This window comes from Centruroides sculpturatus, unplaced genomic scaffold, assembly GCF_000671375.1.
Source record: "Centruroides sculpturatus isolate CEXI.00-Female unplaced genomic scaffold, Cexi_2.0 scaffold2353, whole genome shotgun sequence".
NCBI classification, from domain to species: Eukaryota; Metazoa; Arthropoda; class Arachnida; order Scorpiones; family Buthidae; genus Centruroides; species Centruroides sculpturatus.
In genome coordinates, this window is record NW_019386462.1 from 10,179 (window position 1) to 24,976 (window position 14,798).

At 34.7% G+C, this 14,798-nt stretch overlaps 2 protein-coding genes across 2 annotated transcripts; both read right to left on the reverse strand.

Moving 5' to 3' along the window:
• Positions 1–2,547: 2,547 nt before the first annotated feature.
• Positions 2,548–8,746, reverse strand: LOC111615054 (serine protease 30-like). The gene is made up of 9 exons (XM_023356425.1): positions 8,476–8,746; positions 4,485–4,651; positions 4,180–4,411; positions 3,999–4,112; positions 3,657–3,876; positions 3,456–3,588; positions 3,193–3,358; positions 2,981–3,123; positions 2,548–2,911 (listed from the first exon to the last, which is right to left on the reverse strand). Exons 1-9 carry the CDS (start codon positions 8,603–8,605, stop codon positions 2,750–2,752), a joined length of 1,467 nt encoding a protein of 488 aa, XP_023212193.1. The 5' UTR covers positions 8,606–8,746; the 3' UTR covers positions 2,548–2,749.
• Positions 8,747–10,721: 1,975 nt separating this feature from the next.
• On the reverse strand, positions 10,722–13,095 carry LOC111615055 (U11/U12 small nuclear ribonucleoprotein 35 kDa protein-like). Its single transcript, XM_023356426.1, has 4 exons — positions 12,985–13,095; positions 11,421–11,519; positions 11,129–11,342; positions 10,722–11,071 (listed from the first exon to the last, which is right to left on the reverse strand). Exons 1-4 carry the CDS (start codon positions 13,093–13,095, stop codon positions 10,722–10,724), a joined length of 774 nt encoding a protein of 257 aa, XP_023212194.1.
• Positions 13,096–14,798: the final 1,703 nt, after the last annotated feature.

Consider the following 14,798-nt stretch of genomic DNA (forward strand, 5'->3'; position numbering starts at 1 on the left):
GAAGCGGTGGAAGTAGTATATCTTCAGGAGCTACCAGACTTTCATGTTGCACATTCTTTTCGTCCACTTTCCACCTCCACTTAGGCCATTTTTTTTTACATTTAGTTAGAATTTCTGTCATGACTATCCCACTCGCAAAGAAAACATGCATACTTCGTGTAGCCTTGTTGCATTCCCAATGTCATAGCAATTACTTTGAAGTCTCCACATATTTTCCATTTGTATTCATTGTATTGTAATGAATTTATCATCCTTCATAAGAATTTGTAATTCTCTTTAGTCAAGCTGGCATAAGCAACTGGAACAGAGGGCATTTTATTTCCATTGTGGAGAAAAACACCCTTGAGACTTATTTTCAATGCATCTATGAAAAGTCTCCACTCCTGTGAACTGTAGGTGAAGTTCAGCACCTTCATTAGGCCAGCAACATCATTGTCACGTTCGATTATTACTGCATGCAGCAACATACACATATTTCTCTATAACGTCTGTGTTTGCCATGAACTGTGAATATATACATATATATACACGTTACACAAAAAGTATCCCTGACAACAAAATTCTGTTTCCAGATTTGAATTTTCCATGATAAATTGGTTTAGAATCACACATTTTAATATCAGAAATAGAACCCTTGTCAAACAGTGTTATTATTGTTTGATTCTGTTCGTTTTATGTCTTGTTTTAAATGCATTTTGAGCATAAAGCTTGTTCTTATATTCTCTCTTCTAATGTAACAACGTCAGAAAACACCGTTTTGAAAGATATACATTATTTATTAGAATATTTGTACTATGTTACATTACTCTCAATTATTATGAAATATTAATTTAAATGACTAAAAGTTTTAATTTCAACTACTGTATTTTATTTTAAATTTTAAAGTATGTTTTCAGTCCACAAACATATAACATTTGTTCTGTTTAATAAGTTACATAATATTAGACAACCTGGCAGAAAACTAAAACTTTACCACAGTCTATAGACTAGTACTGATCTGAGGACCATGTTCTAATGTTGTAATTTAAACAGGATTAATTAAAATCACTTTAATGATGCATACTGCAAACATTTTAGAATAAGTGTTAAATATCAAAGCAATTTATATACTGGATTTTAGTTTTCATCTAATAACATAAAATATTTAAAAGAAATCTCCATTAGTAACCCGATAGCGTATTTTCCAAATATCTTTCCAAATATTTTCCAAATATTCCTTTATATACTACTTCTGTTCTCCCATATAGCAAAATGATTCGGTCATTTGCATTATTAAGAGCTAGCTCTTAATAATGCAAATGACCAAATTACTTTGCCAAATGGAAAAGTAGTATAAACTTCTGTTTTCCCTGTCCTACAAAAAAGAGGAAGAAGGGATATTCTGAATCGAACGAAGAGAGCGATATAGACCGAATTATCTGCTAGGTCTTCTCTGGCGATAATACCTCAACCGAGATAACGAGGGAATACCCTCACGTTACTTCTCGTCACTTTGGGAAGTGACTTCCCCGAGAAAGGATTTTCCAGAGAAGTAACTTCGGACAAGACTACTCTACAGGACGTAAAAAATTTGTGGCCCCTTAATTTAAATGTTGGCATTGCTATGCCAACTGTTTGGATTGGGTTTCCCTCTGCACCTACTACTTTTCTCCTTGTGCCAAATTTTACAGGAGCCTCTCCCATGAGTTTGTTAGCCAATTCTTTATATAAGAGCGTGACTTTTTCCCTGGAATCAATTTTCAAATTTTGTGGCGATATTATTAACGTAACCCAGGATTATTGGTTTGCGTTATCCCAGCGAGGTAAGGCAGATTGTTCCTTTCCACCGGGAGTCGTCTTCGCTTTCAAACGAGGAGTGGTTATCTCTGTTACCTCTCGTTCTCTGGCTTCTTCCCTGATTATTCGTCCTTGGTACGGGTCGATAAATACATGCATCTCTTCTCTGACTTGGTGCTGACCGGAAGTTTCTATTACCCTGAGCGTGCCTATCCGTGGCCTGGAGATATCTATTTATCTGGAAATTCATGTTCCGGCGTTCTTTTAATCTTATTTCTAACAAGATTAAAAGAACACATCGCTGATTTGAAGTGTAATAGAATCAACTTTGTTTTTTACGAACATTGTACAAGGAAAGATACGAAATTACTACAGACAAAAATAATATTAACAAGAATCTAAGCATAGAAATTCATAAAAACTGGCTACAACTATTAAAATAGAATGTTTATACAGCCGCAGGTGGGGTTGTGTGGGGCACTCTGGGAATGAGATGTTTCACGCTGCGAGACATGCGGGAGAGGCCGTCAAGTCGGAAGGGAAGGGAAGACGTAACGCGGAAAGTGCCTGACAGACGTCCACAAGATACAACCTACGTAACAGACTGAAGAGGGGCGAAAGCCCGAAACGCGTATCTATATGGATTAAAAGTTGATGATGAAATTATTTGCCAAGTTTCAATAAATTCACCAAGTCGTGACATTGAACGAAACAAAACAAGAAGGAAAAGACACGATTTCGACAAATAATTAAAACACTAAAACTCATTACAGATTAAAGTATAAGTTTAATTCGAATTTTGTGAAAAATTGCAACATACGAAAGCTGCAAGGTATTGTTTTTTAAGCATATGTACTGTACTTTGCATTTGTAAATGTATACAGATTTTTTTCGTTGTCTTAGTTGTTTTTATTGTATAAAAATTAAAAATTACTTGTAATCGGAAATATTAACAAATTTCCAGTCATTTTACTTAATTTGTCCACAGTGTCGAGCGTATCCAATCCACGTAATGGGTTAATTCCGTGTATATTCCCGGTTGTGACTTTTCTCCACAGATGCCACCTGTCGAAACAATACCTACTTGAATCCATCTGCTCTCGTTAAACATAACCAGAGGACCACCGCTATCACCCTACATAATAAACAAATAAACACATTACACACGAATGGCTGAGTGACAATTATCTTCGGCACTTCTTACTTTGCACGCATCGTGACCACCTCTACTGTAACCGGCACATATCATCTTATCGCCAACATTATAATACGGATAACTTTTTCTACAAATATCTCGATCTACTATTGGAACCATGGCTTGTTTCAATACCATTTCATAGCCAGTACCTTCAAGAATACCAAAAACTATAAATTTTAATCTGTTGCAAATGTAATAAAAAGCAAAATAGTACATACCATATGTTTCACCCCAACCTGTGACATAACACATACTCCCTTCAGATATGTCGAAGTCCTTATTAGTAACACATACTGGAGACACATACATATTATTTTCGATGGGAGCATTCAACTTCACTAGAGCAATGTCGTTGGCCATTCTTCGTAACCAAGGAATGGATGCCTGAATTAAATTTAGAAATATTTACCATAACTTACTTCGTTCTCATTTATAATGATAAATTCCAACCGAGCAACACAAAATTTGGCTGAATTGTTACCTTATATGGCTCATAACCGCGATAATCGGGATGAGGATGAATGGATTTAACGTATCGATATTGCTCCGTTTCATCTTTTACAAGTTTATTATGTTTACCGGAAATTACCACCCACAACTCTGGATCTATAGCCCTAAAATAATATAAAATTGTGAGTTTTAAGTTAATTAAATAATTACATACGATGTAAACACGTTATACTTCCTGAAGCAATGAGCAGCTGTTAAAATCCATTGATTGTTGATAAGACTTCCACCACACTGATGACCAAATGGATCCATGTCTGGTTTGACTAAAGATACCTGCCAAGGCCAACTGTTAGGTACCGCTTCTCTTCCACCTACAATCCTATCGTTACCTTTGATTGGTGGAATCACAGGAATTCCGCAATAGGGAGATGGTTCTTTATTGATTGTATCCACTTGAAATAGCATTGAACAAAATTAAACATATATATATGTATAATTACACATATTTTGCACACAAATTTTCATGAAAATTTGTTCAAATTATTTTATAAGGATTATTTAGTATGGCATTTACCGCAATCTTCTTCATCGGTTCCATCAATGCAATCATTTCTTCCATCGCATTTATATTCATCTGATACGCATTTTCTTTGATTGCGACAAGTGATTTCATTATCACTGCAAGAAACTATGCAAACGACATAAAAGAAATTTAAATTTATTTCAAAGATTTTTAATACTACTTGTATTTTTACCTATAGGATCGTCATGCTCAAAGTAAAATCGAAATCCTTCGTGGTACGATCGATCAGAACTATTGAATTTAATATGAAGATGTCTTCCGGTCGAAACGAATCTCCTAAATATCCAGGTACCACAGAAAATCCCAAATAATTCAGAATTTTCGTCTTCTCCGTCATAAACCCGAACACTGGACTCGGAGCATTTAAAGTTTAGACTAAAATCTATGACTTTTATTGTAAGAACCTTAAAAAATAACATTAAATTCATGATTTAAAATTATATAAAAAGTCCTTAAATTAAGAATAATGATGTTTACCTTTCCCGGAGGACTTTCTAAAGTCCAAGAACAGTCAGCAAAGTGTGGAACATAACGAAATTTATTAAAATTTGGAGATATCAAAAATCCGAACGTTTGTCTCACGATTAAAGGTTGATTGGATCCACAAGCAATTGTATTATCCACGGGTTTTAAATTATCAGAAGCTATAAAAATATAAGCGTAACTTCAAAATAATTAATAATATAAAAGCTATTTTTAATTTCTCCTGACAAATGGCACCATAAGCAATTTTTTAACTTTCGACTCATGCCATAATTTTATGTTTTGTTTGTTTTTTTCCCAGAAAACTAATGTTATTCCTCTCTATTTTTTATAAAATATCGAAATTAGAATCCATGCGCCATCCGTGTTATTGTAGAAGAGCAACTGCAGAAATATTTTGAATGATATACTAGATCTGTTTGTTAACGTACGGTATTACAAACAGGGGAATGCCTCCCGAGAGGACTTTTATGGGAAACGGGACTCTATTTAGGTGTTACTAACGTGAAGAAAAATCCACGCGACCAGCCCATTACTGACACTAATCTTTGTTTCCTTTTACTAAATTGAATTTTAATGTAAATTACTCAGAAACTCTAAATTATAAAAGCCAAACACTAATTAAATGGCTTAATTTTTACAATATTATCTCGAAATACAGTAGAGCGTCGATTTTCCGAATCAATTGGGGACTGGGGTTGTTCGTATAACTGATATTTCGGATAACCGATTTATGTACGAAAAAGTAGTTTAACGTATCCGATAGGGGAACACGCGAACCAAAATAAACAAATTTTACTTTAATTTTAAGTTATTTTTGTATTAACGCCAGAAAAGTGTCCCGTAGATTTACTTAACAAGGAGATTGGAGGGAATAATTATTGTTTAGAAAGAGAAACAAAGACTTCGTTTGTCACAGTAGAAGAAGCCAACAGAGGCAATGGCAAATCGACGGTTAAATCGCTACCGACTCCTTTTCCTTCGATTTAATCGATTAATAAATGTTTTACCACTCGATATCGAGTACTATTTTGCGTTATTCCATACATAGAAAATCATAAAGTTGTACATTTTGTGTAATTTATTACATTTGATATTCAAGAAAATACTTTTGCACTTTTTTTTGGCACGAAAAGCCTAAAAATAATGGCGTTGAAACAGTTTTATTGTCCTGCCATTGTCGCATTTACGCACGTAAAACACTTTGTTTTTGTTGAAATTGTCAAAAAAATTGTTTTTCATATAGTTTCGTTGGTTGGGAGGGGCAAGGCTACGAGACATCTTAGTTTAAACATAACAACTCTTACGTCATCTACCCTCGTACTTTCATACCGATTAAAGAAATTTATAACTAAAACTGCAACGAGAAAAACGCGAAGGAAAATACTTGCAAATTTTTCTACAATTATGCCTCATTGCAAAAAGGTAAAAGCGCCAAAACCGGAAGCACGGTTCTGGGAGGTTAAAGAATCGTGTCAATAGATAAAGCGTGTTCTTTTGATTTTCAAATTTTATTGCATTAGTATTATTGTCTTGCGTAAGTTAAGAAATGGAGACTCCACACAACCCTCAAAATGGTGAGTCGCGCCCAATCTTAGTCGTTAAGAGAAACTCAGATTAGGGGAATTTGCGCAGCACTTAACTATGGGTACATAGTTAAGTGAGAAAAAGTAATTTATTCATAACTGATAACACTGTCTCGATTGTTGTGTCTTAATCTGCCTAGGAGAATGACTTTTTGGAGGACTTTCTGTGGGAATTGGCTCCTATTTAGCTGTTACAAAACTAAAAAAAATTGATTTTGCGCACTACTAAAGCCCAAGAAATGTTTGGTCTGGCCTGGATATGTGGGCCTCCCTCCTCACCGTTCGACCACCCTAATGTGGATCTGGCCGATCGCACCTTAGTTTTTGGAATTGGAACACTCTTTCTTCAGTCAGTGTGAATACGGTTAAACAACGTGTTAACGACAGTGGTAACTTTTGTATCCGGCATAAATCCTTGATAGCTTCGTAAATACTCGCGGCAATTATCGTAATATTCAAATAACAAAATACAGTTAAGTGAAATCTATTTATTTTACTTTATTAAAATATTATGCTTTGCACAAAAGAGAATTTCAAAGACCACACCTCAAAAATCATCAAAAAGAATCTACTGTATTCACTTTTTCCTCCCGTTTTACTCTCTGAAGTCGGCATTACCTTGGACACAGCCCATTAAATTGTCATTTGCGTTTAATATTTTAATTCCCAGCTTCCTCTACCGTTCTGAAAGAAAGATAAAGTGAAAATTATTTAAATACTTTTCAGATTGCCCTGGCCTTGGCAGATCGCCCACGTATCGCGTTGCAGTATACAGACAACGATCCTGTCAGTGTTATTAGTTATCCTTTCGTTCATAACTACGGGTACCGTAGCTGCACCAATTCCCAAATTTCGGTTTCTCTTAACGACTACGAAAGGACGCCACTGAGAAATAAATTCTTATTCTTTGTAGTCTCCATTTGTTAACATACACGACAATAATAATAATGTAATAAAATTGAAGAATCTAAATAACATGGCTTATGCATGGACACGATTCGTTAACAACAACAGCGTCAATTCATACTATCGCGATTTCAACAGCGAATTTATGCCGTGACATCATTACTATGAAAAACAGAACTCGAAACAGTCAGAAAATTGATTAAAAGGTTAATTAAACAAATTATTTCCGTGTGTGCGAGATTTTGTTGTGGGATTGAACCGTCATCTTGAATCTTATGTCATTAAACTTGCCCTCCTCTTCCTTTCGTCGGCACTGTTCAATACAAATTACCCCATTATTTCCCCACCCCTCGACCTTTAATCTCCAAAATTTCACAGCATCCATTTCCCTAATAAACAAACCTCCCTGAAAAATTTCAAAAATGTTGGATAAAAAGCACAGGAGTTATTAAGCTTCAAAGAAGTAAACAAAACCTTACCCCCCACAAACAAACATCCATTATATACAGACATTACCCCGAAATTTTCCCTTTTCTTGACGTTTCAAGATATCCTCTGTCCAAAAATGTGAAAATCTTGGTGGTTCATTTTTTGAGCGATCGACATACTTTTCCTGTTATATATAACAACCAGGAAAGTAAAAAAATAAAGAAAAAAATTCAAATAAATGTTAAACACACTAAGAACAAATTGGTAATTATCATTAAATTATATTTGGATAATTAGAGCTGTAAATTATTCTTATCAATATAACTTTTAAAAATGTTTTCGTGTGAATGTGTCTGGTGTACTGTACTTAAGTGATAAAGAATGCTTTATCTCTTTCTCCTTATTTCTTATATTCAAGCTTAACTAGTGAAGTAATAAAATTAATTAGCCTCCTCGAACTTAACCATAGTGGAATTACCATACGTTCATTGTAAATTCTGATTACATTCCTAGAAATACATTGTTTCAATTATGACACATTATTAGCATAAAGTGAATTACAAAAGCTCAAAATTCCTTTCCATTAATTTCATTAGTTTGGACTCTTAATTATACAGCAACATTTATCTTTGCTTCCTCATATAAACATCAAATCTAGCATTGATCTTTCTATGATAAACCAAAGATAAGCATTGTTTTCTATGGTACCTCAAGATCCTCGCGATTTTATGAACTGTGTATGGATCTTGGATCCGTCCACAATCTTGTACAGCAATTATGAAAGTAACTTCTACAATGGTTTCTGTACCTTTACAACACCAATTTGGAGCATAAACATAAGAAACTTTGCCAATGTTGCAACTTTTCTTAAATGCTGATCTCTAATTCATTCAAAATATTCAACTAAACTCGCACCATGTGGATATGTTTGGTTTCTTTATTGAAATTAAAAGTACCCTGTTCAATTATACCTTTTTAAACTTAAATTCTGTAGCAATATAACAGTAATAAAAGCATACAACTACGCAACAAATATTAATATATACTGGTATAAAAGTACTTACCTCTACATAAGATAAAAGTGTAAAGCAGGAAGAAGACACTACCAATTGTATTTGCTGTTAGAATCATCTCGGCTAACACACAATAATACCAAAGATATGCATTTATATACATTTTATCTCTAGCAAACATCTGTTTATTCCCATTCAATTTAAGTCATAATGTTATAAATATTACAAAATGGTTTTGCAATATTACAATGGCCTTTGACCTCTACTTTAGAGGTTTTGTAGTTACATTTAACCTGCATAGAATGATCTTATATTCCTCCATTGTAAATGAAATTTCAAAAACCCACCCCTTCTATTCCAAAATCTGATAAAGTTAATAAATTTCAAATTATCTAAATTATTATGAAATATATGGAAGATAAAAAAGTGAAACTGATAAACTTAGTTTTATTTTTTTGTATTCTTCAATTAAAAAATAAATGCTTGTACATTTAAACTTAAAAATAAACTAAAATTTGTGTTTTAAATTCGTGGTTACAGGTCAACAGGGTGAGAAGATAAAGGGGTTAAGGTCAGAAATTTCTCATAATTTGACAAAATTACACCTGTTAAGCTTTTGTCATTATTTCGATTTTAAATTGTAGTGATAATTTTGATTACGGAGTTTGTAATAGTCCCTTTATTCTACTGTTTGAGCTGAGCGAGAGCTCTTTCCACAAGATCTGGAAGCTGGTGAGTTTACATTTATTTTACTTGACAAGAATTCTTACGTTAAAATAAAGCATTAACACATTTAATCTGTGGGAAAGTTGAAAAAAATACCAATTTTCAATCATATTAATGGGCCATTTTCAGGTATAAGAGGCCTGTCAATACTGAATGTGAAATACAGGATACTTTAAAGAAGTGAAGGATGAACTGTGATGTTATCGGATGGTGCAGCAGACTTTCTCACTGCTTGTTTACTTAAACGTGTCTTTCCCATCTGGCATTGGCATTCCTCGTGTCTGTTCAAACCCGAAGATGGTCCGATAAGCAGGTTAAAAAATGTAAACCAGCTATTTAAAACAGTAAAACGTTTCTTTTAAAATCTCTGTCGTTTGACGGATTCTTCTGAAATCGTGCGCAACACTTGAAAGAGTTTGTGTGTGGTCTACTTTGGAACTTCTCATTTCTTCAGCTGCTTGTTGTTTTTTTCTAATTTAGTAATTTTATTACATACCATTTTATAAGAAAATATTGATGTAAGCATTAAATAAAACAATACATAAACAATAATTCTTACTTTTGGATGTAATGTGTTTCTATAAATGTGTACAAAAATCAAATAGAATTGCAGGTTATAAAGAGAGTTCTGTTCCCAAAGCTATAAAAAATAAGAAAACTTCTTTGCGGGATAGGAAAGTATCGGTTTAATATAGTGAATATGTTAAATGAATAAAGCATTATAACTACAGATTAAACAGCAGACAAAAAATATTCAGAATCATACAATAAACATATACATAATGCTACAAAATGACAAAGAATCTATCAACCCACTGCATATCCCCAGTGTGTATAAAGTTACAGTTAAGTTCATTGTGTAACTAAGAGATCACTGAACATAAGATTAAAGAAACAATAAAATGACATGTGAAAGTTTAATCCAGCCACTCCGCTGATTGCTTATGTTACATCCAATTCCAATTAACTTGAGCCAGGCCAAAATCATCCAAAAAATATGTGGTAAGCATCACATCTAATATCCAAAGGCATTACACATACACTGAATATTCATTTTCACATAATTAAAACCAAAACTGACAGAAAGTACTATCTGACAATATCTCAAAGTGTTCACACTCATCAGCCGAAAATGTAAAAGTCTGAATTTGCCATACTTAATCAATCTGGAGATATCAAAGTATCGTGACCAAAGATGAAGTTACCCAAAAGACAGAGAATGCTCGAATTCAAAATAATGTCTGTGGAATAATTTTATTAAAATAGTTACACTATTTACTTTTCGGATAGAAAAACATTGTGCCCAATCAATGAAATGGAGTTTTATAGTTTTTTTTTTCTTTTTTGTGTCTTTAACATCTAAGTAGGAGCCAGTTTCCCATAGAAAATCCCCCAGGAAAAGATTTCCCCCTTGACTCAAGTATTGTATTTACCTATCCCATTAATCTAATCCTAGATAAATATCTAAATGTTTATTGTTTAATTCTAAATACTACTGGAAAAGAAATTATGAAACATGTTTAATAGATACGTACAATATACGATAATTTATTAATTATTAATGCATTAAATCATCTTCGTTTCTTCTTATGCTTATCTCTTTTTCTTTCTCTTGATCTGGATCTCGATCTGGATCTGGATCTGCTAAGATGTTTTTTGTGTTTCCTTTTCCTCCCGCCGCTTCTCTCTTCGTATCTGTCATAAGAGCTGCTTCCCTCCCTTTTGCCACTTCTATCGTTGTACGAGCCACGGAAGCCGACTCCCTCTCTGTCCCGGGTCGACTCGGGATTGTCTCTTTTGTGTTCATGAGCATTCTTCGGAGTCAACAGAATCGGCTTCTTGAAGGGACGATCTCTCCCTCCGAACCTCAGTTGGCCGGATTCCTTCTTTCCGCCAAATCCCCCTCCTATTATAATATAATCTAAAATTATTTACAATTGTTAACTTTCAAAAATACAACTTTAAATGCGAGACCTACCGAGCCGCCTCGGTACCCATCCGGGAAGCGTTCTCGAACATTCGAAATCGACAAATATGCTATTTCCGTCCAATTCTGCCCTGTAAGCTCTTCTGTGAGCTTCTAATGCACTTATTCTGTCTTTATACTCCACAAAAGCATATCTTTTAGAAAAACCCGTCACAATGTCTCTTATCAAGTGACACCTCTTGATCTTGCCAAACGTCGAGAAAAACTGATTAAAAAAAATGTTTATTTACATTATAAAATGTACATTTGATTTTTAAAATATTTCCAAATTTAAAAATCATACTTTTTTAATTGTTTCTTCGGTCGTCTGAGGATTTAGTCTGGCTACAAAGATTGTTAATTTTGGATCATTTGTAACACAATCGTAAGGTCTGTATTCAACCTACAATTAAAAATATAAATACAAATAATGATATAAAATTCAACTTAAAATATATTTTTGGGATATCAAAATATGTTTACATTAAATTCACAGAAATTTATTATCTTGATTACCCCAAGAAGTATGCAGAATCCATATCTGCGACGATAGGAACCAGCCATTAATGCTTGTTTAATGTAATGGTTACTTTGACAATAAATGGCCAAATTGAATCCAAATGCAAGCCTTTATCTCCATAAAGATAAGAATTTTTCTGCGCTACTCAGTTTTTTGACAGCCTATCTATCTATGCTAAGTTTACACAAATCCTTACGATTAGCCACCTACAAAAATTTATGGCTACATCCCTTTAATGACTATTACAGCATAAAAAATAATTAGATTTTTATTCCTTCTAGGTATTCTGGCATCTCACGAGTTGAGAATAGTCATAACATATGCAAAAATTAAACACAGATCTAAACACCCTAGTTTTATAGAAGTCATCCAAAACCTTAAAAATTGTCACCTGAGGTGGTACACAAAATCCAACTAATAGAAACATAATAAGTGGATACCACCAGGTTATATAACACTATATGAAAAATAAGTGATAGAAGCCACAAACTAAACTACTCATTTCCTTTCAATCTACTCTTAAATGGTATAATTACTCCTCCAAAGGAGACAGTCGGACCTCATTGGAGCCACAGATCACATCCACAAGAGCAAAAGACTCAAAGGAACGACACATCCATACCTGACCCTCGGCTAGATACAACCCTCCAAAACCAGCCCACTTCCAGATCATGCGCAATCGGGAGTCACGTCACCGAGATTATCACGTTTAACCATTCAGCCCACATAACGTCAGCTTTGAGTAATCCACTAGACGGTTTGAAGAGTACTCGACATCACATAGCTTTAGGAGTACGGGGTTCACACCCCACATGATGCCAGGGTGATCTCCATTGCTCGCACAGAAGCACACCCATGGAACTTCACGGTACATCGACTGAAACTCCATTCCCGGTTTTTGAGGCCAAGCGAGCCCCGAGCACAACCACCGATCCGACATCAAATCACACCATTGAAATCACGCCACATAATGTACCGGTACGCCCATTTTTATAGCTTGTGCCCTCTCTTTCTCGTTGTCTGCGGGCGCCGCCGAGGGCGACACATACCGCTACGGCTCTTCTGACTCTTCTGCTCGTACAGGGGGTCTACAATTCGGGGAGTAGAAAACCTCTCATTCAGAGTTCACATCTTGTCCCTTAAACATTTCCAGAGTTTTATATAATGCAAATGATCTATCCAGAATGTATTAAAGGCACAACTTCCACATTATTGTCGAAATAAAGCCATTATATATATTTTGTAGTAAATAACTACGTAATATATACAGAATATCGGCTTAATAAGCATATCATTTTACTAAAAATACGCAGTTTTAAAGAAGAAACGTGTGATTTTCTGCACTCACCTCCATGGCTCTGACCACTCCGTGATCGTGAGGTTCCGTATCCGTCCCATCGATGCTGCCGGCTTTTAAAGGATCGTAAACTCTGGCTATCGGAGACCAAGAATCGTTCATCGTCACACTCTTTAACACGCATTAAACTGAAAGCGAAACGAAAGCTCGAACGGATTGTCCCTACTCACCACGACATAAACACTGTCAATTTCGGGAACAGTGCTGCCACCTGAATTTCCATTTTATTTTTACTTACAAAAAAAAAATTAATTTTTTTTTTAGCTGTAAAATTATAATTATTTTAAAACACTATGTATTATTATCATTTTAAATTTTGAACATTAATGTGTTTTCATTTCGCACTTCAGTCGCCATTAAAAATTCATTGGTTTATTTTTGTGCTTCCGACTTAATTGTTACTGTATTTCATGATTGTAATTATTTTAATATATCGAAATAAATATTTGATTTTAAATTTAAATAGTGATACGTTACCATTAGAATTAATAAGTATGGAATAGGCGTGTTTGTTCTATTATTCGGGCTAACAAGCCGCCATTTTTGGTCCTTTACTTCAATATCAATACCCCCGCGTTTCTTTATGCAGCGAGAGTGTAGCGAAATGACGTCACGAGCAATGTTGGCCAATTAGAAACCAGTTTCAGTTAAGGCGCTAGATAACCTAGCGCCTTAGTTTCAGTGTGTTCGCTGTAAAGCGCTTCTCGAGCGCTGCATAAAGAAACGTGGGGTACGCCATCTTTGTTGAATAAACGCCGATTTGTGCAAAATCTGCGTTTTTGTTTATGTTATAATTGAAAATGAATAACTTTTCTGTACTATTTTTAATCGTAGAGTTTTCCCATTGTTTTTAAAACTTTTTTATATTCACCTTACGCATTACCTTAGATTTCGTGCAGCAAAAGAACCGATTTACGTTAAACTTAACGGGAAGAACCAACCAGTGTTCAAATGTTGTGAGGAACGGACAATGCGTTTTAGATGGCATTTCCGCAAAAATATTCATGGAGGTTCGCCATCTAGAATTAATTCCTCCTCCTTTGGAGAAGGAAACTTATGCCGCTACCATCAACGCCACGTATAGGGTCACCGAAATATCTTAATCCATCACTGCCTGGAAACAGAATAAAGCAACTCCTTATGGCAACGTTGCATTGAAGTAACAGTACATCTAGGAATATGCAAACAATCGTGTATCAGAGATTGATTTATATAGAAGGTCCAAAAGTATGGTCACACATTTGAGGTGATCACAAAGCCTGTGTCCCATTTAATCAATGGGAAAATTTTGGAAACTTTATAATGGGTGCAAAATAGGTATCAGAGATTTTAACATATTGGTTATTACAATAGTTGCTGTTAGTTATATACAGATGTATTAATTCTATTATGCACACCATGCATAAACAACATATACTTTGGTTCTTACGTGGGTGCAGTCGTCTGATCAATTATATCTGTCCAAAGGTATCATGCCTTTGCAATTTGACTGCTATTTAGGCACACCGATACAGCATCCGTAAATACAGAAGCAAATGGGGCAATGCACGTATCACTCGTGAATTGCTTCATTTGCTTCTGTCCACTTGTGGACATCCGTGTAGCATAGAATCACTGATGTGTTTCGGTATATAAGGGACATCACATTTTACACTTGTTACCAAAAAGCTCGTTTGTACACCATATACTTGTCATTATGATTTAACGGTGCAAAGCTGGTTTTTGGTGACACGGTGTGAGCCTGAGCCAGTTGGAATCTATGGCAATCCGAATATCACAAGCTACTGGAAATTCCCAACAGTGTA